Here is a 26,233-nt window from a genome sequence, read left to right as displayed (position 1 = left end):
AATACAGTTCTATTATAATTATCTAATTACATACAGTAAAATTCTGGTAATCCGCAAATCTCAGAATGAAGGACTAATGTTTTTAGGCAAGCAAGTGTTAACAAAATTTATAAAAGAAAAATTTGGGGGGGGGATAACATTAATAGCTTTTTTTAATTTGCATAAAAACTGCATAAAATTTCAATATTAAATGCTTTTAAACAACTATATCTGTTAATACTTTGGCAAGAAACACATACACACTTTGTTGTTTCAATTACATAAAATGACATTTATGTGATGCTGAAATTTTTAATATTACAATTAACCTTAAAACAGAATGCACTACTGTGATTATAAAAGTAAAATTTTATTAGCACAGAAAAACTATAATTTAAAATGTGGATTCTGAATGGCAATAAAAACAAAATCTTCACTGCCACTTAAAATAAGCACCTACTTTTTCCAATATCTTAGGAAGATAATTATTATTACTGGTGTCATAAAAAATGTTTTCTTTTGATCTATTTCTAACAGGCTAAAAAAATCTGCAGTCAGATGGCCTAGCTGGTAACACAGCTAACATGCAGTAGCTATTTAATACCGCAAATGCCTTTACGGAAAAATGGGTAAGGAAATGACTTATGTTTTATAAAACTTCAGCGGGAAACTTCAAAAATTTCAAGCAGCCATCTACTGTCATTAGGAACTAAACCTTAGCTCAGTAGCTATCAGTACCCAGTGTTCCACAAACTTTGGTCACTGTGGTGAGTGTAAATTATATGCTATAAGGCATCTGAGTAATTCACTGCCTAATCAAACTTAACAATTTGTATTATCAATTATTTATAAAACATGAAGCGTTCTAACTGCAATTAAATTTATTCACTTAAATTTTGGTGGAAACATTACCAAAAGACAACAGAACAAAAACAAAATCATTATAATCAATTTTATTAACTTTAAATGACTGATAGTACTACTGTATCATTCCTTAAAAAGACATGTAAAAAATTTTAAATACACAAAGGTCACATCAAACAAGGACATATACTTTTGCCTGAAGCTATGCAAATATACTTTTTACATAATGTAAAAAAAAGTAAAATAGTTTTAGAATGCTGCAATTTCCATAATAATTATCTCTGAAATTTCCAAATAAAATTTATTTAATTGAAATTTTACATTCTGATTTAGTTGTATTAAATTAATTTACTAAATTATAAAGCAATTTAATTTGTTAAATCACTGAATGGATAAAACTAAATAAAAATCACTGAGCGGTAGCTCATCAAACTAAAATTCTCATACGTTCAAATATCTGAACAGTGATATTTGCATTTGAGTGCACTTTCAAACTAGTCACAGACAGTATCACACTAAATGCTTTTGATGACTAGCAATTTTGCAATAGTTTTACTCTTGAATTTCAAATGCATTACTTCTTTGTTATTCAAATGCACTTCATTTCTCCAAAACAGCACTTAGTGAATGACTCATAATTTTTTTAATGATTTTTATTCACCTAGTCAAAACTTTTTGAAGCTTCATTGAATTTCAAAGAGGCCAACTTTTTAAATACCAAAAGCATGTTTCTAGCATGCATGCTATATGAGCTTCATAAACAAAGCACATATGAATAAGGAAGTATTTATTTTGAACACTACATTATTATACAATTATGCTCATATAACATGACAGCCAGCTCCAATATAGGCTTATTACACATGACCTAAGCCTAGTATTCTAAGCCTTAAGGAGCCGTCAAATCACCCATATTCCTCATAATTCTATTTTTCAACAATAACACAAGAAAACTTGACACAGCAGAGTGGCCCTGTAAGAATGCCTAAAACCCTAGGATTTCTTAGTTAGATTCAGTTCCAATAATGAAAAATAATTTTTGCAAGTTAATTTCGGAAGGATGATTGCAATGACATAAGTGCTTTTTAATAAGATTTAATGAATCCTTAACATTCCGTAGAATTCTCATATTTTGAAATTTTTACAAGGGCTTACTGAAATGTACTGACTAGGTACCATTTCTGACTCGTTCATTCTGACTGACTGGGTGAAAGTATACTTCTTAATACCCAAAATGGGTTTTAAGAAGGTAATAAATGCATCAACATGTTTGAACCTATAACTGGACACCCATGGCCATCAGTATTTGCTCACAGAAACTGGAAATATTTAATATACATTTTGTGGCATGTGAGGAAACTATCTTTGCAGTATATGGTAAAGACATGCTTGCATTTTGTGTTTAAATTTACGAGTGTTGTAATAAAACACTTCAAATGTTATGTTTATAGATATTTTATAGATATAATGATGTAATAGTTACATCTTTAGCATTTCAATGACAAAAACATATCAAGATGGTAACACAATGAGTCATCCATAAAGCATATTCTGTCAGGTTATTAGGTTATTACAGATGTCAGCACACTTATGGGCAGATAATGGCATTATATAAATATCTTGAAAATCACTTATAAGTCATAAGGTAAAGAAATTTGGTTTTATTCAAAAAACAATAGTTTTGCTGCAGGGTAAAGCCTGCATGCTGCTGCTGTGGAATCATCGACACTGTCTGAAATTGATTTGCCAACTTTTGAATACCTCTCTGTTTAACTACATAAATAGTCTTCTGAAATTGAAAAAGAAAAGAAAAAACAGTATTAAAAGTTTAACGTATCCTGACGATTTGGTCTTCTGGCCTGAGACTCCACACAGAGGAACAATGGAGGTGTTGTAATGCTTGAGCTGGGCGGTGCAGGATAGCTGAAGTGGAGAAGGGGGTGTGACCAAGTCATGTGAGCAACAAGATGATATCTGATTGGTGCAGTTGATTGTATTGAAATTATTGTACAAAATACAGAAGGAAATATAAGATAAAATAATTAAATACAAATCAGTACTCTTGATTAAATATTCAATATATATATATATGTACATCATTTCAGGAAAGCTATAATATGCTGGGGAAATAGTAGTGAATCTTAATGCACAGGTCACGTGGAAGGCCACCCTCTCAAGTGCTGGCTCTGATGAATGCTGCTTCATTTTTATGCTAGAGTTTGTGCAGTCAAACTTTAGTAAGGAATAATAGCAATTAAGTTGGAAAGTTCTGGTTGCTGTTTAATATGAAGGCAGCAAAGGAACGAAGATGTCTATCCTCATCCAGTATTTCGTATTGAAACAAATTAAATTTGTCCAAATGCTCACAGTCTTTAGCTTTCCTGAAGAAATTCTTGCTAGTTTTAGGAAGGAAATTGTCCAAAGTCTCAATTCTTAAGTCCTTGTGTAAAATCTCGTTTTGTACAAAGAAATGTGCATTAGTTATTAGTCTCAGGAAATGATTTTGTATGACTTGCAGTTTATTTCAGTCTTTGACACAGTGGCCCAGGCTGGAGAAGCATATGTCATTATTGGTCTTAAGATGGAAAGGTAGATCAATCTCTTTTTTGATAATTTAAGTTTGGAAAAACAACCTAACATGGGGTAGAGGCTTTTCATGACATAAAGCGCTTTCTGCCTCACGTGATTTATATGATTTCTCCACGTCAGTTTATTATCCAGAGTTATGCCTAAGTACTTCGCTTGAGCCACTATAAGGATGGGTTTGTTGAAAAGCAGTAGTTGTTTCTTGAGTTTGGCATTCTTTTTCTTTCTTCGGATGATAAGGAGTTGGGATTTAGATGCATTAATTTGCCCTTTCCATGTTTTACACCAATCCTCAATATGAGGGACATGATGTAGCTTTTTGACAGCATGATTAACATTTGCAGACTTCACTGCCAGGGCAGTATCATCTGCGTAGCATGCGAAAATAGAATTATTGTTTTGGAGAGCTCATGGAAAATCTGCTGCATAGAATAGATAAAAAAATTGAAAGAGCACCATTCACAGATAGTACAAAAGTCCTGCTTGTAACAAATGAGAAGATGATTTGCAGTAGTTCACGTTCGAAGTTGAAATCAATCAATTTAGTGATAAGGCCCTCTCGCACACATAGTTGAAAGCTTTCGCCACGTCCAGCATGAGAACAGCAGCATTCTGTCTGCAGTGTAATGCCAAGTCGATAAATTCGGTGAGTCAAACAAGCTATCTAGTATGTGATAGATAGGCTCTGAATCCGAATTGCTCAGGAGGTAGTAGGTTTGAGATAATTCTTCATTTTATCTAGTAAAATTTTTTTCAAAAACCTTGCTCAGGCTCGGAAGAAGGCTGATAGGTCGAAAGTTGTCCGGTTGAAGATGCAGGTAATCTTAGCAACGATATTTCTTAAGAGGTGCTTGAAAGTATTGATATACAATCAATTCCCAGAGCTTTTTTAGGATGAAGTTTTCTTACAGTTTCAAAAATTTCAGCAGGGGTGGTGAAGTTACTGATATTTTTCAAAGTAGGTGCATTCAGCCTGTCTCTTACTTTAGTTAAAATATCCAGTTCAAATTCATGATTTATGGGATGATCATTTGATGTGAATTGTGTTTGGAGGTGGGACGCAAATATGTTCGCTTTATCAGGCATTGGTATCTTTTACGAGCTTTTTATAATCCTGCTGGAAGGAACAGGACTGCTTTTGATGCTGAGATCATGGCCATATGCATAGCATTGTACAAACTCCAATGTCAACTTGAACATGTCTCAAAAGCTGCCATACTCTTTGATTCTATAACTGCTCTTCTAAACATTTCTTGTTTTGAATCACCAATGTCTGTTGATGTTTTAAATGCTAGCAGTTTCTAAATAACTTAGATATCAACATTTTCAAGAAGGAATTTTCTTACCTGAAGCAAATAGAATTCAAATTATTTCTAAAATCCTTTCTTTTTTGTACATGAAATTTTTCTATCCTAGTGTTTGGAAAATAAATATACTTTTCCTAAGCAAACTGAATTTGTGCAAATTAGACCAACTAAGCTTTTCTGAATAATTTAAAATTACATTAACCTTTCTTAATAATTCAGGATAGTAGGTTTCAGATGACAAATTCACTCCCCCCCAGGAAAGCAGAAAATATTCAGAAATTAGTTTTTAGGGCTTAAAATAAAATTCTAAATATAGATCAATATGCTGTTGATTACTAGGCTGAGAACTGAATGACTGGCAACTGACCTAAATATCCACACAAATTTTAAAAGATCATAAACACATCCTAACCAAATTCTTATGTTTAAAAGTATTAACCACATCTAGTTCTGAACCAGTTCTAGCCACTATATAACACTATATAAAATTCCATGTCAATTGAAGCCATATGTTAGAATTCAGAAATTTTTAGAGTCACAACTATACTTGGGATTTGAGAATACTAAGAAAGCCAGTGTAACCTATGTAGTTCTTTATGCTGGGCAGTCTTGGGAATCCATACATCACATATTATATTTATTATTGTTAAATCCACTTCAATGGTTAAGCTCCCATGCCACTTGTTAATTGCCTATTATCAGCTGTTTTAAAAGCTATAAAAGGTTATCAACATATCACATTTTATATTTATTGTTGTTACATCTACTTCAATGTAAAGCTTCCAAACCACTCGTTAATTGCCTATTATCAGCTGTTTTACCAGCTATGTAAGGCTATAGGATAATATATACAATCTACATACTATTCTAGTTTATAGACTGTAAACAGGATTAAAGAAGTAAAATTCTTAGTTAAAAACTATTAAAATTTTTACAAAAATTATAGATATTTGTTAACAGTGATTAATTAATAAGCAGTTAAAAAATAAGATAATGATTGATTAATAAGAAATTTTTAAAAAATTAAGCTTAAATTCACATTTTTCAAAAACAATTTTAGCATTGCTGCAATCAATTAGCCACTCAAGGATCAACTGAAATAAAATAAATTTAAGTGAAAACTTTGTTCATTCATCTACATATGAATTGCTAAAGAAATAACATAAAACTGTAAACCATAAATAATTCTTATTACTCTACCTTCAAAAAAGTTATGTCCTTACAATGAAAAATTAAAGATAATTCAATAACATAATGATCCTCCCAATAGAAAAACCAAGCAGTTCTTTCATATTATAATACTCAATTAATTAATCAAGTGATTTTCCTTTATTTTTTACATATATATATTCTTTTAGAGAGAATAAAAGTTGTGTTTCAGGAAATTTAAAGAACAAATGAAATAAAATTATAAAAGTTACTTCAAACACTGCCAACTTATAGTGATTTTTGCATAAAGAATAATAACTGTGTTTCATGCACACAACTGCTGTGAAGGTCTGGGAATATTTTATGGGATTTTTCATCTCAGTATGCAATTACATGGCCAATTCCTTTGGTTTGACTCTATATCAGAAAACAGAACATGTTCAGCAAGGAAACGTCCAGCTACAAGAGCTGGCCTAAAGAGCTTCCATTCTCAACTCAGTTTTGGGAAGGCTGCCCTTTCGTACACCTAAAAAACCAAACCTACTCACTTTCTATTACGCTAAACTATACACATGGATTTTGACTATGGGTCTAATTCCTAATACCATACTCCCGAAGTTGTGATCTCAACAAGGATAATAAATAACCCGGGGGGGGGGGACAATTCTAAGGAAAACATTCTGAAGGCCTTAAAACTTTATATTACACTCTAAGGTTACACTCTTTTTTTCCTTTACATACACATACATACTCATTACAAGAGCATTTCGGCTAACACTATTTTGGGCTAAAAATATTCATAAACAGGATATTTTTAAAATTTCCGATAGTCTTGCATGCTGGAGATAAAAATATTTTATTCCATACAGTGTTGCCACTGCTTGTTTTGAAATCATTGAAATTATTTATCAAAAATTTAGTAAGGTTTTATAAAATATAAAATAAAATAGATAATAAAACAATTCAAAATTTGGCCTTACAGGTGCAAGACTATATAAAATTTGGTTACTTGGGTGCAAGACTACATTACAGTCAAAAGTCGTTAATCCGGACTCGTCGGGACTTCGGCGATTCCGAATTATCGATCATCAGTTTAAATCTGGTAAGATGGCATGCAGAAATTACAAAATTAAAAATAATAAACCGTAATTTATGAAATAAAGGACAATTATGATCTAAAGGGTATCAAAATTTACAAAAAAAAAAAAAAAAAAAAAAAAAAAAAAAAGAGCTTAATATTTATTTGTTTACTTTATTAAACATTTCTTTCAATGTAAGTTGTTTAAGTTGCTTTGTTTTATGTGATAATACTTTCTCTTTAATTCTATAAACAGACATAATTTCTTGTTCAGTTACAAAGTTCCGCTCTTCAAGTCCTATAATTGCTGTGTCGAGAATACCGACTAATTTGTCAATCAAAATTTTTTCGTTTTCAATAACCTCTGTGTCACTTTCTTCACTATCGGAAGCGAATTATAATGACGAGGAATTGGATTTAAATCATATCAAAGACGAAGTACATCGAGATGAAATATTACATTTAGTAAGGAATTATAAGCCAAATAAAATAAAAACATCTGCCCTGAAGATAAGGATAGTGCTGACAGATCAACTTCCAATTCATTGCGCGCTCATATACATGTTACACATGAGGAAAACCATGAAAACACCGATGCAGCCAGCCCGTTCGCAGGATTCGAACCTCAGACTGAACTACCAGTGTTCAGTGACTTTACCACTCGGCCACTGGTGGACCCATGTTATTTATGAAAAAGTTGCACGAAAAGTAGGATTAGAACTAATCAAAGGAGAACTTTCTAGGCCATGAGATAAGCATCTGCGCATACTTACTGAAAAATCAAACTAGGTTTGAAAAGATCTGCAACAGCATGCTGTGATTTAAAAAAACTGTGACAAAAGAATCACACAAAACAAAGTGTGACAAAAGAATATTACCTAAGGCAACTACACAATTACCTACATAAATGTAACATAAATATAAGTATCAGGATTGTTCAATGCAGACTTCAGACTTTAAATGCATAATTCCAAAAGAAAAAAAAGGCCTTTCTTATCTCTCAGAGATAAACAAAATTAGAATGAGCTTAATAAAAAAATATGTCATTTGACAACAAGAACAATGTAATGAGGTTACTAGGAGTGATGAAACCAGAATAGCTATACTTAATGATGACTGTGTGTGAAGTATGTGTGAGAAGACGAATTGCAGATTTGACTTTATAAGTGCACAACACCTACTGTGAAGCATCCAATTAATGTTTCACAGTGGAGAAGTAATGCAGCTAAGACTTTGCACATCAATAGCACTTTATATAGACAAAAATGCATTAGTGATATATAAAGAATCAAAATTAATAACTTCAAACACTAAATTCTTTTGTAATAATGATATTTTCATATTTCAATACACTGCCATGCTTTTATTTAGTGGAAAAAACAGTTTCAAAAAAATGATATTACAGTGCTCCAGTGGATAGCCAATAGACCTGACCTAAGCCCTATCAAAACCTTTTGGAACCGATTAAAAAAGCTTTTTAGTCAAAAGAAACTATACAATAAAGGACAGCTACAAATTATACAATTGTGTGTTATGTTATAATGATTGATAAACTAAAATCACTAATTCACTGCACGGGTCAAAGTCACCAAACTCTAGTTACTACAAAAAAATTGCCCAAACAAGTATTAACAGAAATAATGAGATAATAAACAATTTACTTTGGCATCATTCAGTAAGCATAACTTTTATGAAAAATTTTTTTTCATAAAATGCTTTTCTCATGTTCTAAAGTAAATTGCCATAATAGCAGTGTATGCCTTTTAGTACAGTACGAAAATATAGTGCTACATGCTGTGAAATTTCGAAAATGCACATTTTCCTTCAGGCTTCTACAATTTTGGCCAGTAGTGTATTACTGCACTAAATCTGCTATAATAAAACAATTACCAATTAGTATAACACTTACAAAAGTTATTTCCTAGTAAATGATTCTAACTTATTTATTCAAGATCAAAGCATAGTTCTTTCATTCATTTTTTCGAAATTTACATAGAAAATCATAATTAATCAATATTTTAACATCCACAGAGAAAATGTTTAAAAATCACCTGATGTATTAATTATAGTAAAGGCCCAACTATCTAGCATTAAACTAACCAAGAAATTTTGATTATTTCAGTTTTTTTAATATCCCTTCCTAAATATTTAATAAATGGGAGTGTGGCGAGCTACGAGTGAGTCTGCATAAAATTTGTTTTTCAGCCTTTTTCCTTTTCATTTGCTTGTTAATTTATTCCAAGAAAAACACATGGGTAGCATATCATAATCACACTTTGACTACATTTGGCTTTCTTTGGATGTTAATCATTAAATTTCTTATATTTGACTTTCCTTTATGTTAATATGAATGAGCTTTCATAGTTCAACAGTAATACCTATACAGTTTCTTTTTGACTCCACAGCATATTTCCAATTTAATAAAAATACCCTTAAGCCGGAATAAACCTTCTAAAATTTCTGAAAAATGATCAATTGGCTATAAAACCTCCCAGAACAGGGATGACCAACCTATCCTACACTAAATCCCAAAGAAATATTTATAAAAATTTTTAACATTATATATATATAAATATAAACACAAATAACTTATCACTAAATTTTATAGTTTAAGCTCCATGATTTGCATTATACTTGCTTTACCTTGAAGCAAAGGCACCCCCAAATTTTGGCACAGATACTAGTTACTCAGGTATCATACATATGAATTTAGGTTTTATGGCTGACTCTCATGCCATAATGTTGAATGGAATTCTAATGCTATGTATGTGTGGCATACTATGCTTTTGTGATTATATGTTTTCATTAACAGTTCTTTATGATATCTGCTTTCAAGATGAATTAATGTAGTTCTGTAAACTTAAAAAATATACCCCCCCCATTTTGAACAGAATTATTTCAGGTTTCAGTTATCAGCAAATTAGATGCCTGTATTCCTAATTTCCTAATAACTGAAACCTGCAGTTATTCAGTGCATTTGTACACGTGCATTTATATATTTTTACATAATGTCTTTCTTTTTTTATTTATGTACTGAAGGTGCACTCTTAAAATTTGACTGATGATCAGCAAATCTTTTGATATTAAAATATCAGGACTGTATGATTACCATTACCAGTTGATTGTTTTTTACAGCACAAAGCAATCGCATATTTTGTCAGAAATAATATCTTATGAGAAAAAGACAAAAACTTTCAAGGGAAAATATACATATGATAATTCATACTTATAAAAACTGTATTACATACTCATGAAAATATTAATCTTATTTTCAACTTATTGAAATGTTTTTCAATGTTCTTAATACATAAAATGATAAAATAATTCAAATAAATTACTCAAAATTGTTCTCTCTCTCTCCTCCTAGTCAGTTATCCATCCCCCCACCTCAAAAAAATAAGAAGGTGATAGCATATTCCAGATTAATGAACTATGGGAAACTGAGTTTGTATATTACAGGTCCTTGGGAAAAAATACTGCATACTCTTTGTGAAAGCATTTTCTTGGGTAACATAAAATATGATACAGTCAAAAGTCGTTAATCCGCACACCCATAATCCGGAATGATCTATAATCCGGACCTCAAAGCTACAAACTTTCTGCGCATGTGTCAATGCATTATGCGTTGACGCATGCGCGTTTAATGAATAATGGACGGTATAAGCTAAGCTAAAATTATCTAATTATCTATTTCAGTTAATGTTACAGATTGCGTTGTTCCTTAATCTTCGAATTGGATCCGGATTATTATTTTTTGCAGACTGTTAGAGCAATTTTATAAAAGTAAGCTTGAACTTTCGATTATGTCAAATAAAATTTCCAATATATATTTACTAATATGTAAAGGATCTAGAAAGCGAAAGTATGTTTCGATGTCCATCAAACAAAAAGTGGAATTGCTGCAAAAAATGGATAAAGGCATACCCTTTGTTTCTCTAACCATTGTGAAATCTGTTTATCAATTTCACGCTGCTCTGTGTGTATGTGTGTGGGGGGGGGGGAGTGTCACAGCGCAATGAACTGGAAGTTGATCTGTCAGCACCATCCTTATCTTCAGATGTTTTTATTTTATTCAGCTTATAGCTCATTACTAAATGTAGTATTTCATCTCGATGTACTTTGTCTTTGATATGATTTACGTCAAATTCACTATAAATATCATGAATACACATCAAATAGTTTTCTGGTTCCAATTTTCTAATTTCGACTATGCGTAATGTATGCTTTACGCATGCGCGCATTGAAAGAAATGTTTAATAAAGTAAACAAATAAATATTAAGCTTTTTTTTTGTAAATTTTGATACCCTTTAGATTATAATTGCTCTTTATTTCATAAATTATGGTTTCATATTTTTAATTTTATAATTTCTGCATGGTTTTTTTTTTTTTTTTTTTTTTTTTTTACAAGCGTTAAGCAAAAATAAAAATGTTCACAAAACTGAGCAAAACAAATTTGCTAAACATTGTACTTATTTATGGCAAAAATATCCCAGGCCTTCTCGAAACCTTTCCCTCTGATGATTTCTTACTCACCCTTGCAGTGCCGCCTCCACCGCCCTCTCTCGTCTTAATCTTACTGACATGTCCACTTCCTCCCACTCGCCATTGTTAGTTTAAGCCTGATAGTGTTTGCGAACCGGGAACCAGTCGGAGTTAATTTCTTATCTTTTATTGTGTTCAGTGCTTGTGCTTTTTTGTTTTGTGTTTTTCGTTACCGATTTAAAATGTTAGGAAAACGAAAGAAGGTTGTGTTGACGATTGCGCAAAAACTAGTATTAATTTCCAAAATAGCAAACGGCGCTACAAGGCAGCAGATGGAATTGGATTACCGAATCGCAGAAACAACAGTGTGTGACATTCTAAAGCAAAAAGACAAACCGGTAAACTTTGCATCAATGTCGGACAGTGCTTCCGCCATGAAAACGCGAAAAACTATGAAGGGTTCTTTGATGAGCTAGACATGACATTGACAGAATGGTTACCTCAAGTTCGAAAAGAGGGTATTCCTGTAAATGGTCCTATCATTGTGGCGAAGGCAAAAACCTTTTTTGAGTTGTTAGGCCTGAAAGGAAATTTTGATGCGTTTTCTGGCTGGTTGACTCGTTTTACGCAGCGACATGGAATTCGAGAAATTGGACTTCATGGGGATAAACTTAGTGGTGACCAACAAGCAGCCGACGATTTCCACCATGAATTTGAAGAATTTGTTTTAAAAGAAGAGCTACCTTTTGAACAAATTTACAATGCCGATGAATCGGGACTTTTGTGGAAAAGTCTTCCCACTCGCACTTTAGCATCTGAAAGTGAAAGTAAAGCGGCGGATCATAAAAGCAGCAAGGAAAGGATCACTATCATGTCTTGCAGTAATGCTACCGGTAGAAATAAACTTAGACTTGTTGCCATTGGAAACAAAAAAAAAAAAAAAAAAGCGAGAACTTTCAAAGGCACAAGGATAGGAAATTTGCCCATTGAATACTTTAACAAAAAACAAAAAAAAAAAAAAAAAAAAAAAAAAAAAAGGATAGATGAAGCGAAACATTTTACAAGATGGTTCAAAAGTAAAAATCTTAAATCGAAAAACCTGCCTGAAAAAGCTGTGCTATTGATTCGACAATGCACCTTCTCACCTAGTAACAAGCGTTCTAAAGTCTTCTGATGGACAAATTTTTGCAAAGTTTCTGCCCCAAACGTTACTGCACTAATCCAACCCATGCACCAAGGAGTCATTGCAACAATGACTCCTTGGTGCATGAAGGCAGGTTGGCAATTGAAGAGAACATACCGAACCAAGCTGCTAATGATCAAAATTGAAGAAGGTTATGATCTGAAAGTGTTTTGGAAACACTACACAATCTTAGACAGCATCTACGATATTGCATCTGCATGGGACTCAGTAAAACCTTGAACCCTCATAAAATCATGAAGAAAACTCATGCCTAATGTTGAAGTCAACAACAACCTAACCCCTTTGAGTTGTGAAGAAGAGAATGAAGATATAGACACGCCCACAGCAACTCATGCCGATATGGTGAAAACAATTCCGGGTGGTGAGAACGTCAATGCTGAAAATATTAACGTAATGTGGTTGGAGTGTGACGTCAACGAACCTGTCTTCGAACGCTTGATAGATGACGAAATTGTGAAGAAAGCAAGGGAAGAGACCGAGAATGAAGGAGAGCGAAGTGAAGGCGAAGAAGAGCCCACTGTGCAGATATGGAAGACTCATGAAGCAGCTTTGCAACAAGTCGACGGACTGCTGAGGTATTTGGAGAACAAGACGCCGCGGAGTTGGCTGAGAAACTTATGCTATGAAAAATGCAATCTCGGATCAAGAGAAAATGCTTCCAAAGCAAGAAGCAAACACAAATGACTGATTTCTTCTAAAAGGTGTAGTTTTACAGTTATGATTTTGTAATTACATAATACATTAAAAAAGTACATATGTTTTAATTTTTCTGTGTATCCTTGACGCCTCTCATAAGTACAAAGCACTTTTCTATTTTCATTAACAAAATGCATTTTAGGTTAGTTTTGAGTGATATCTTAAAATACTAAGCGTTAGTTAAACATTTCCTGTTGTTTATTTTATGTTTTATTGTACATAAAACGATTTTTCAAAGTTGGAATGACTGTTTTCTCTTTTGCTATACCCGTTTTTAGCCTTTTCCGGATTATCCATGATTCTTGTTATCCGCGGCGGCTGCGCCACCCAATTCCACGGATAATCGGGAGTGTACTGTACTGTAGAAAATATCACACTGAGTTAGAAAAAAAAAAAAAAACAATTCCTGGATCTGAAGTTGCAAAAACTTGATCTGAGTTTAAAAAAGGGGGAAAGAAATAAAAAAGAGAAGAATTACATTCATGAAACAAAGTTTTGACAGTGTGACAAAGCTAAAAATGGTTTATGAAACAGCCCTTATGTTGACTAAAACACATAAGCCTTCCTCTGACTGAGAAAGAAGTTGCTAAGGCCTGTCTTGAAAAATTTGCAGAATGTTTTGGTGGTAAGCATACTGAAAGAAAAGTAAATATTGGGTTTTAATGAAAGTTTCCCGCCACCACAAATATTACCTGTGCAAAGATTTCACATTGCTGTTTTTAATCCTATTTTGTCAAACAATTTTTGATATTTGAAAGAAAGAGACTTGCTTTAGAACACTACGTTGTGAAACTTGTAAAAAAATATCATTAAGTGCAAGGTGTCTGAAATGGAACTATCACACTACCAGATTAGAACCATCATTTACTTTCAGTTCTGTTGTAAAAAGTCAGCTACAGAATCTCACCAAATCATGTGTACAGCTTTAGGTACTAATACTTCATCATACGACACTGTGAAGGTTTGGTACCAAAAGTTCAAAAACAAGGACTATGACATTCAAGAAGCAGAGTGCTCTGGCCAGCCTGCTGATGTTGATAAGGCCTACCTGCGAGAACTTGTGGAACAAGATCAATATGCAACCACTCGAGAGCCTGCTAAGGTTATGGATGTTAGTGCTATGTCCATTAGACGTTCTATGCATAGCATAAATTTGACGTACAAGTTCAATTGCTGGGTGCCGCATAAGCTGACTCCAGCAGATAAGGACAGACATGTTCCGGCCTGCACTAATCTGCTCGAATATCAATGTAAGGACAAAATTCTGGACTGGATCATCACTTGTGATGAAAAGTGGATTTACTTCAACATCACAGGCCAAAAAGGGGGTTGGTCTGCACCTGGTGGGCCTGTGGCAGCATCGCAAAGCACAATTTGACTAACAAAAAGATCATGCTATGTATATGGTGGGGCTGTTGTGGAATTATGCACAAAGAATATCTGGAAAAAGGTAAAACCCTCGACAGTAAGGTGTACAGTGAGATACCACTATGAAGGAAAAACGTCGAACGGATTTCTGGCACAAAAAGGTAGTGCAAGACCACATGTGTCTGCATTCATTGGCTGATCCCTGTACAGACTCAAATGGGATCTTTTGCCACACCCACCATAGAACCTCGACATCACTCACTCGGACTTCTACTTTTTTTCACACCTGCAGCTACATCTTGCTGGTGCTATCTTCCATTCTGCATAGGTCATCCAAAATGAGGCTGATCTGTTTTTGGACTCGCAGCCACCAAGTTTCTGGCCCTAAGGTTACCAAAAAATCATAGATTTGAGTGGTGATTACTACCCACATGAAAGGTACTGCTTTCAAATTTTTTTTTCTAACTTTATTAAGAATGACTTTTGGTGGAAAACTTTCATTACAATCTGATAAAATTGTTTTATCTTAGCAAACAGTTGTGAGACATACTGAAAAACTTTCTCATGATTTTACTGAGAAACACAAAGAGCATGTTCACATGCTCTTTCTTTTACCTTAGACAAATTTGCTAACATGTGTGATGTAGCCGACTTAGGTAGATCCACTTAATCATATAAATTGAAAGCTTACCAGGAAAGTTTGATTCTCATTTTAAATCTTCCCTTTTAAAAAGAGACATTTTTTATTACTTGCTACAAACATTCTGACTTTTTTTTTTTGGGGGGGGGAGGAAGGTTGCTTGTGAGCCATGTAAAATTAAAAAAGAAAGAGAGAGAGAGAGAAACTCCTGCATGATCTTACCAAAACATGAAATAAGTTGATGCATCTCGGCAAAACTAACTATATTTTTCTGTAAAGGGATTGAGCTATATCTTATAAAATTGATAGTAATTTTAACATCAGGCATATCTGACAAAGTAAAGACATCTCTATAACATTAGTACCTAGATTCTAGTAAGTTCACCATCGTTTGCAGTGATAAAGCACTGTCAAAAGTAAGTACAGTTTCCGATATTTGAGTGTACTTGAAAGGCTTGTAGGTTGTTTTATAAAAAGTCTCTGCAGAGAAAACGACTCTTAATTTTGCTATGATATCAGTTGTGAGAATAAAATTAAAGCAAGATGAAAAAGAATAAAATTCAAAAAATACTGCAAATTGTTAGATATAGAATATGGTGAACTCCTCCTTCATTGTAAGAACTGGCTTTCTAGAGTTCTCAACAGATTTTGGAAACTGAAAGACAGTGTTCCTAATTTTCCTGGAAAGAAGGATGAGCTTCATAAGACTATTAGATTAAACGAGTATTTGATTTAGCAATTTTAGTTTATCTTACCAGCCATCTTTGTGATCTAAATTTGAAACATCAAAGTAGGAACAAACCGCTTCCTAGTTAAAAAAAATAGCACCACTGCATTCAAAATGACACTAAAACTGTTCATCTCCATTTAGAAAAAGGAAATTTCCACACATTAAATTAAAAAAGAAAAGAAAGTGTTGAAGATAATGACAACTTTGTATAACATGCTGAGGAATTCATTTTACTGCTACAGTCTTTTAACAGCAACTTTAATGATTTTGCCTAAAAAGAATGCATTCATGCATTTACAAATCTTTCCACTTGCTGTACAAAATATCTTGACCTATCCTATTAACATATAAAAGGAACTTAGAGGTCAAAACTAAATCTTTATAGAAAATTAAATTCAATGAACTTTCTTCACTTCCAAATGCTTCTGATGTAAATGATTTTTGCAATTATTGGCCTGTGAACAATTTCACACAACATACAAATAAACATTACACAACAACATACAGATGCAAACATACTTTTCATCCATAAGAATTATACAGCCTGATACTTATGTCTAATGTTTCAAGTGGAAAATGTATGTAGCTTCCTCTAACAATTTACAGCCATAAGGAATCATTTAGGTTTTCGTTTGGAACCAAGTAACTCTGTATGATAGACAAAGACATGGACTTGCCAGTTAATTAGTACATACAACCAAAGCTGCACTATTAAAAAGGAATGCACCTCGGTCTCTTGGACACTGGTGTTATTTGTATGCAATTGTATGGTGTTATGTGTAAGTTATTTGTATGCAAGATTTTTAAATAATAACTTTCAAACTAATGTCCAAATAAATTTACCATTTGTGTTGATGCCTCCTCCTTCTGGGCATTCAGAAAAATTAAAAAACATACTATGACATCTGGTGACAGGAATGTAATTATCAAAAGGAAAGCAGGTAGGTCAGTTCCAATTCTTAGCTTTTTATTTCTTTTATTTGAAAAAAAAAAAAAAAAAATACAAGAAAAGGAATCAAAAAGGAAGATTTAAGATTTGTCTTCAGAGTATTAATTTGATCTGGATTTTGTAACAGAAATTTGACAGACATCTTAAACTAAAAAAATTAGGAATGCAATATGAAAATTAACTAAAACTGGCTCATATGCAAAACTTAAGTAATCTGAATAGGAATTTAAATACATAAAGGATAATATCACTGGAAGATATGATTAAAAGTGTTCAGACATCAATGATTCCTGCACTGTAATGATCAGATGGCTAGAATTTAGTTTTACCTTGCTAGAGCAAGCTTTTGAAAATAAGAACATCCCTAATGGAATGAAAGTAGAAGTATTACTTAATGTATTACGACAAAATGAAATAAAATTAATGATGCACATTAACTGCGAAGATATTAGAAATTTCTAATTTATAAAATCAGTCATCCTTAGAGAATTCGAACCAATGGCAGCTTATACGGTTAGAAAATTTTAAGAAAGCTAAGCGATTCGGAAATGAAACATGTATTCAGTTTGCCTTTAGGCTAAGAGCTACATAGGACTGGGACTGTAAAATTATATAAATTCATAGTAGCTGACAAGTTAATAAAAACATCGGTCCATAACAAAATATAAAAGAGAGAAAGCTAGTTCAGCCCAATAGTATTAACTAAAGAAAGTGATCTGTATTTTACATAAACAAGAAAATGCTATTCATATTCAGAAAATAGTGTAACTAAGTTTCCTAGTCAAGAATTTAAAATTATCAGCAGCCCAAACAACCTCTAGAAGGGAAATTTTTAAGTCAATAAGCCAGGAGGCTACACACAAAAGAGTATTACATCTGTGGGAATTCAAGTCACTTAGCACGAAATCACATGGAGAGAATTAACAAAAAAAAAAAAAAAAAAAAAAAAAAAGTGAACCCCAGGAACAGGCAGAAGAAATAACAAGGCTGTTATCATAGCTTTGGGAGCCAGCATAATGAAACAGAAGTATCATATTCAAACTTTAAGATTTATTATTGTCAATGTGAATGGAAAGGAAGTCAAATGTATTGAAGATAGCAAAAATTTAATTACAATTTTAGAGCTATAACATTTTCCAAATGTAAATGACAATTACAGAATCATTAATTTTGAGCTCAGCTTTCAGGGAAGAAATAAAAGTGAGTTTTCCCCCCTTAATAAAAAGAGGAGAAGCAGTACTCGAAAAACACTTATAGCAGCTCTAGCAGATGAACCAAAAGATCCAGGGTGAATACTGATAACCATACTGCAAACGATGGAAAAAAACATGAAAAATTATTTAATCAGATAATATTTCAGGATAAGTGAAAAGCATGCAACAGAATAGGAAAGAAAGAAACAACAGACAGAGATGATAGATGATTTAAGTCGATTCCTTAGCTTAGATGTAGAGAAAACATGTTCAATAGAAAATTTAAATGATGAGCTTGTATCAGTGAATATTAAAATATATAGCACAGATATTACTAAATCAACACTGTGGACAGAAAAATTGGAAAAGGAAAAATTAAAAGAACAAGAGATGGAATGTAATGATCTGAAAACTGCCAGGACAGATTTAGGAAAGAGGAAATGAAAATTTCTTTTAAATGATGATTTAATAAGTCATTATGACAAAGTATCAGGAGAAAGGCATAACAACTGGAATTCCTGGCAAAGAAACAACATAAAATTCTTCAACTGGCAGATAAATTTTTTTCTGGAATGCACTTAAGAACTACCTTAAAAAAAAAAAAAAAAAAAAAAAAAAAGAGAGAGAGAGAGAGAGAGCACTCATAACTTCAGTACGCAGACCAAATTTATCATTTGAAATTGTGAACATGGGCATTATTGTTATGAACTTAGTCCTACCAATCCAACCATCAGGTCAAGGGCATAAATATCTGTTAAGTGTTATGAATTAGCATATACAATGGCCAGAAACTAAAGCTGTGACTTCCTTGAGTCCCAGATCAACATGTAAAGCACTGCTGCAGATATTTTCTAGGACAATAATACCAACATAATTGCAAGTGATCAGGGAACCAGCTTTACCTAAAAACTGACCAAGGAAATTCTTAGAAGAATTGAACCATCTCCAAGAATTTCTTGTCTTGATCATCCAAGAATTTCTTGTCTTGATCATCCAACAGTGTTTAGTAGAGTACTGGAGTAGAGTTTTTTAAAATACATTGCATCAGTAAATGCAAAAAGACCCTTGAAGATAAAACAAAAAATTCCATCTCTATTATTTGCTATTGAAGAGGTTCCAAATTACATTATGGGCATGTCAAAGTTTGCAAACATGCTAGATTTGGAAGCTTTTCTTCTGAAAAAGAACTCATTTTCAGAAGAAAAGCTTCAAATCCCTAGCAATTTTAAAATAATACTAGGCAGGATATATACTTTTACTACCAAATATGTCAAAACTTGCAATTCAATATTTAAAGCACCTGAAAATATAGTTAAAGAACAAACTTTTTTAACTGCTCCAGATAAGAAAAGAGCTCATGTTGAATATTTAAACAAATGTTTATCCATTAGAAAACTTGAATTAGAAAAGCAAGAACTATTGCTTATTCCAAATTTCAATGATAAGATATATGCAAGATGGATGAGATCTGGTGAAATAGAACAATACACTCTACTGCATAAAGTCAGGTTATCTGACAGGAAAACTCAAAAAGAACAAATGAATGAAATTCAAGCACATTTTTCTAAAGCAGTGAGTATAGTACTTGAAAATGAATTTGGAGAAAGACATCGTCAAAGAAATAATAATAATTTTAAAAAATTAATAAACATAACAAATAGAGGACATTCACCAAATTAATTAAAGGATATATGAAAAGAGGAAATGAATGTATTATTATGCAAACATTTAAAATTATACTCGGGCTCAATTTGAATAGCAACCACAGGAAAAATACATGATTACACCATAAACAAAATTTCAAAGTAACTGAAACTGCATGTATATGTTCAGGCTGAAAAGTTATGATTAGGATCCCTAGCAATTGTTATGATTAGGATTAGGATTAATCAAAGAAATGGGAACTGAGATTGCACATCCAATCGCATGTACACATAGGACTGATCAACTACACAGCATTAATTAAATGCAGTTATAAAAACAGATGATTTTCTGATGGAATGTGTAAATGGTTTTATATTTTACATTCAAAGAGTTAATATCATAACTATCTCACATTTCTCAGAAACAAAGTTAAAAATACTGCGATTATGCGTGCCATCACTATGCAACTTTTAGGGACTCGATACTGACTTTAGAAAATGCACTAAGTAGACAATTAGTATCATGAGATACTAATTGTTTAGTATCATGAGATAATCATTTATATTACATTATTATCATCATTACCATAATTATCATTATACTGAATTAACCTCTTATTTGTATATTTTATAGGTTTAGTGAATTAAAGAGACCAACAAAATTTCTTGTTGAACATTGTGCAAAGTATTGACCATGTTAATTGCAGTTTGATAATTTATATTTATTTGCCATACTTTATGCAAGTTATTAGAAACTTTTTTCCTGCACTTTTTTATAGGTAACAGTATTAGATCAATATTGATTCTTATACCGATAAAGATGAAAAATTTGTCATGTGTAACAAAATATATGTGAAATGTGTACAAGATTGATCAAAGATGTATTTGAATTTACAAAATATTCAGTCTATCGGAAAGTTCTGCCTGTTTCTATGACAATTTTCAAAGTTCTGCCTGTTTCAATGACAATTTTCAACACGTAAGCCATGTTTATTTGATGCATGTTCAGATCTCTATTTTTATCGCTTGATGCATACATACTGAAGTAGCAAATTAACTAAAGCAAAGTTGAATCATATTAATTTTAACTGTGAAGCAGTAGTGTACCCAGGGCTACTGATAAAGTTCATTTACGCCACTGTATTTCATATGAATTTCAACAAAGAAGAAATGATACTGAAGCATGTAAAAATTTATTGAAAGTGCAATTTCTGATATGACATGCAGTAGATGGTTTGAAAATTTTGAAACAGGTGATTTCGATCTTTCTAATAAATAAGCCATGGTCTGGATGACCATCTTTCATCGATGATGATGTTCAGACCATGTTTGAGCAAGATCCTTTTCTGATAAATTGGAGTTTGCAGAAAGGCTTAATTCAGCTCAGAAAACCATTTCGGACCATATTTAGAAGATAGGATTGGTGTGGAAATATTCAAGATGGGTGCCACACAAATTAAGTCAGAAGAATTTGGATGATCAAGTCATCATATGCACATCTCTGCTTGCTCGGAACAAAATTGAGCCCTTCTTGAACTAGATGATAACTGGCGAAGAAAAGTGGATTATCTATGAAAACATCGTAAGGAAAAAGGCATATTGTGAACTCGGGGAAAAAGACATATTATGAACTCAGGGGAAAAGGCATATTGTGAACCAGGAAAACCTAGCCTTTCCACCTCAAAACCAAAATTTGACTCTGAATAAGAGAATGTTGTGTATATGGTGGGACATTCGAGGACCAATCCATTATAAGCTTTTAAAACCAAATGAAAAGCTCAATTGAGAAGTAGTGTCAGCAACTGGATAATTTAAAGACAGCGGTACACGAGACGATGCCGGCGATTTTCAATAGGAATGACATCATATCCTGCATCATGATAATGCCAGGCCATATGCTGCTTTGGGAACTCATCAAAAAGTTGCAGAAATAGCCTGGGAAATTCTGTCACATCCACAATATTTCTTGCAGTTAGCACCCACTGACTATCACTTGTTTCTGTCCTTACAAAAAATTTTTAAGGCCAAAAAATTCGAAAATGAAGAAGATTCCAAACAAGCACTGGTTCAATTTTCACATCAAAACATAGAATAATTTTCAGAAATGGGATGTACAAATTGCTCTCACACTAGCAGGAAGTCATTAATAACAGTGGCAATTATATTACTTTAATAAAGTTTACAGATGGTAAAAAAAAATTTGTATTTTGTTTTATTCCCAAAACAGACAGAACTTTCTGGTAGACTGAATATATGGTCTTGGGTTTGCATCCCAATCACAGGAGGTGTAATGTCTGATAATCCCCTCCCTTCCCTCTCATGTATCTCGGGGAAACCATACATAACTCCCTCTGGCAATTTACAGCTACAGGTACATCAGGGTTTGGATATAAACCAAGTAACTGCATCAAAGATGAAAGTGTGCTCTAACCAGTAGTTGAATACATGACAAAGCTGCGCTATGAAATAGGAATGGACCTTGGTCTTTGAAGACAGGAATTTCAGAGTTAACTTCATTTTAAAATTTGCACATAATAATTTTTACATGATTTATGACCATATAAGTTTATTGTTTGTATTGAAACGTTTTCAAATGCATCCTTCTTTGGATTACAAAAAATTAGAAACCTTGGCATAAAAATAAACTATAGCTGCAAATAAATTATTCAATTTTTTTAAAAGAACTGTTGCTTTCTGTAACTGATTTAACTCCAAACAATAAAAGCGAATTCAAAAGTAATGAATGTTTATCTTGTCTTTATATGAAAGCTTTAAAGCTGCTAAAATAAGCTGCTGTCTATATTATCATATACGCAATAAATGATTTTATGTGTAACTGTTAAACATATTCACATTATTTATGTTTTAAAAGGACTGAAAAGGAGTATAAGTTTTGAATGTGCATCTTAGAATTAAATTAAAAAGAGAAATTAAAAATTATGCACAGCTATTTGTATTTTCATTTTTTGTGAAACATAAAAACATTTAATTAGACTCTCATATTTTACAAGATAAAGTGTGAATCCATTGATAAAATTTTCAAAGCCTAAAAATGACTACAACCAACTTGGATATATGAAAAATTCTAGAATTTGTCTTTTCTCTATGCACTGGAATATGATCGTCTTTTTTCCCCCACGTATCGCTCTTTTTTTTTACAAAAATTATTTAGTTAAAAAGGCATTTTGCTTTATAAAATACACTTTTCTTCATAAAATTATTCTTTTATTTTTCTAAGCATATAATGTATTTCAACATAAGTTGAATAACACTGAAATTAATTTTTATTTACATGGACTTTGAAACTATACATGAATCTTGTTTTTATTTTTATTATGCTCAACAGAGGAATTATTTTTTGTTTGCATAAAACAGGACAGATAACTTAATTTCCGTTTAGCTAAAATTATACTAAAATTAACATTTTTTTACAGAATAAATAAAATGCATAACTGTTTTTCCATTAGTATTTTAAGGTACATTTTCCAAATACTTTGGGCTGGCCTATATGCTTCACAGAATCAATTAATATAAGTTTTTAAAAAAATATTTTCCCTTCTATATCATTCATTTATTTTCTTAAATTGAATAAACTAAAATAAACTTTACTAGGCGTAGGAGGGAAAAGTGATATAGACAGCCGGAGTTTTAATATTTGAAAACTGCAACATGTCATAAACTAATTAACACTATGCTTTTAATACATAAAGAACCAATGATGCATTTAAAACATATATTACCTGACTGTATCTTCATATGTAAACTTGAACAATAAATCAAATAAATAATTAAACAAAATCAAACTATTAGACATGCACAATATGTCACAAACCAGCAGCTGTTAAAATTCATAACACTAGCACAACACTGTCAAACAATGCGTTGTAAACAAACACTAGAAAGCATTACTCTTGCGGGCATATTCACAAACATATACAAATTGTTGCAAAACCATAAGACAAAATAACTACACAAAGATCAATCTTCTCCACATCACTGAAAATGGCAGAAAAAGTTACAATGGCATTGCAAACTCATCAAGCTATGATACAGGAACTATGCAAATGAATTAATGCACAATTGGTCACTAAAGAAGCAGGTTAAATTTGCTGTATCTAGTTATCTACATGTGCAGTGTTCTTTTTTTTTTCTGCCAAAAGGGAAATAAAATTAACTCACAGGCCTCATGTCTTCCTTTCATTTCGTAGTCTGGGTCACTTGCAAGCTCTCCTGAAAAGCAATGGATTAAAGAGCTTTTGCCACAAATAGACTTTTGCTTCTTTAGATTTAATTTTGATTGATAGTTTGAGACCTTTATTATTAGGTTACAAGTACTCTATAAAAATGCTTTAAAACTGAGTATACACCAATGAATGTGATTGAACCTCAGATGAATGCTATTGGACGCCTATTTAAAAAATGTCAATAAATTTCAGATGCAGAAATAATTTCTATGAAAACTAGAAAACAAAATTTATATGTACTAATGGAAATTTCTCCTTAAAAGTTTTGTCATAAGCCAGAAAATTTTTATAATGAACTTCAAGAAGTTCCTGTGAATATTACACAGTTGTAAAATAAAATAAATAACATATCAAATAAAAAATATAAAAAGGCAGAAAACCATACTGACAAGAATAAAATACACTGAACCAGCAAAATTTTTACTTATTAAAAGAAATTTAAGGATTGAACGAATACCTAAATATCAGAAAAATAGATAATTATACATTATTCCTAATATATAAATAATAGATAAGATACTGCATATGATACATAAATTTAGCTATTAAAATAATTTTAATTAAACCACAGTAAAGCATTTATCTAAAAATGAGTTAATTTGGTGTCTCAGAAATACAATTTCAGATTTCTCTAAATAAAAGCTAAGAAGCAAGAAATGTTTGAACAAGGAATAATTAGTATATCAATAGTCTATTTACTTCATTTTATCATTTTCCAATATAAGTAATTATGGATTTCTAAAAGGAAATCTAAAAGTACTTTTAAATACCAGATTTAAAAAATTATTGAAACAATAAAATTTTTATATTTTATGCCTGGTATAAACATACTAAGAGATTTTTAAAATTTTCAGGAACTCAAATTAAAAATCAATATGTATCTTGCAGAGTACAATTCTCTTTACACAGCCAAGTACAATTTTCTCTTTACACAGCCAAAATAAAAACAATCACAAAATGTTGTTAATTATCAAAACTTGTGTAATACATTTTAGTTACAGTAACTTTCTCCAACTACGGTAATTACCAATTACAAGTTGTTCCTTGATTAGCATGAAATGCAATAATAATGTAAAGAGTAGTTTATGATGAATAATTACTCACAGATAAACGTTCCTGCCAACAGGTAATTAAAATTATCAAAATCATTTATATAGCATTTATTAAACTGCAGTTTGAAAACTATAATAAAGAGAAATACAGAAGGTGTTCACACAATTTTATAACAATTTTGATTTCCTCTAAGAATTTAAATAGTAATTTTAAAGTACAAATGTGACTGTCATCAAACTGAAATAAGGTTTCATTATCATCTGCAGGATTAAAAATATTCTTTTGTTTATAATGTCCCTGAAATATAAACAATGGATCGAAGGCAATACTTTTGAGCAGTTTCAAGAGAAATACTCTTATTCAATTATTAAAAAAAAAAAAAGATGTGAAAAACATAGTTTTAATTTTTCTACATTTAAATTAAGTGACATAATTAATATGAAAGGAAAGAAACGTCTAGGTTTACATCTGACTGGGAAAAAGGCAGAAAACGGATACCTAACAAAGATATGTACAGCTTTTATTAAAAGTCGCATCTCATGTTTTAAAGGAAAATGTCCTCAAAAGAGCTACTGTAAAAGCTTTAAATAACTCTGTAGGAAATGCGAAAAAATTATAAAATTTGAATTCAAGCTAATCAAAATAAAAAGGATGATGTTCATGTTTCTCAGCATAAAACTATGTGCAGATTGCTCTATGAAAATTATTTGGCATAAGAAAAATGGAAATATATAGTTACAATTGTTGAGGCTTGGATATATTTATGACTTCAAAAAAAAAAAAAAAAAAAATCAATTTACTACCGAAAAAGAGGACAGAAAGACTTAATATGTTGGTTCAGAGAAAACAAGGAGAGTTTTTCTAAACGTTTTATCGTTATTATTGGATTCTCTTACAATGGAAAACTTAAAATAAGAAAAGTAGAAAAAAAATGTCAAAATTAATTCGAATTACTATCAGAAATATGCCTTTACACCTATTTTTAAAGAAGAAATTTCATCTCATTATCCAAACAATTTTCACTGTGTTAAGTTCCATCAGGATAAGGTTCCAAGATATATCTCTAA

The 26,233-nt window shown here is 31.8% G+C and overlaps 1 protein-coding gene across 6 annotated transcripts in view; it reads right to left on the bottom strand.

Annotated features, from left to right (window-relative positions):
• The window catches only part of LOC118184702 (CREB-regulated transcription coactivator 3-like), a 203,733-nt gene that overhangs the window by 15,092 nt on the left and 162,408 nt on the right, over positions 1–26,233 (bottom strand). For 5 of the 6 annotated variants that reach the window (XM_085810658.1, XM_085810660.1, XM_085810662.1 and 2 more), the window contains one exon: positions 24,049–24,099. The exons of the other annotated variant lie outside the window; for it this stretch is intronic. In XM_085810658.1, coding sequence (XP_085666784.1) covers positions 24,049–24,099 — 51 coding nt within the window. The remainder of the gene's footprint in view (positions 1–24,048; positions 24,100–26,233) is intronic. 6 annotated transcript variants of the gene reach the window in all.

This window comes from Stegodyphus dumicola, chromosome 2 (genome assembly GCF_044657685.1).
Source record: "Stegodyphus dumicola isolate Sdum_Otavi_A_Nest chromosome 2, ASM4465768v1".
In the NCBI taxonomy this organism is placed as follows: domain Eukaryota; kingdom Metazoa; phylum Arthropoda; class Arachnida; order Araneae; family Eresidae; genus Stegodyphus; species Stegodyphus dumicola.
The sequence above is the reverse complement of the archived record's forward strand: the minus strand, read 5'-3'. Positions and strand labels throughout refer to the sequence as shown.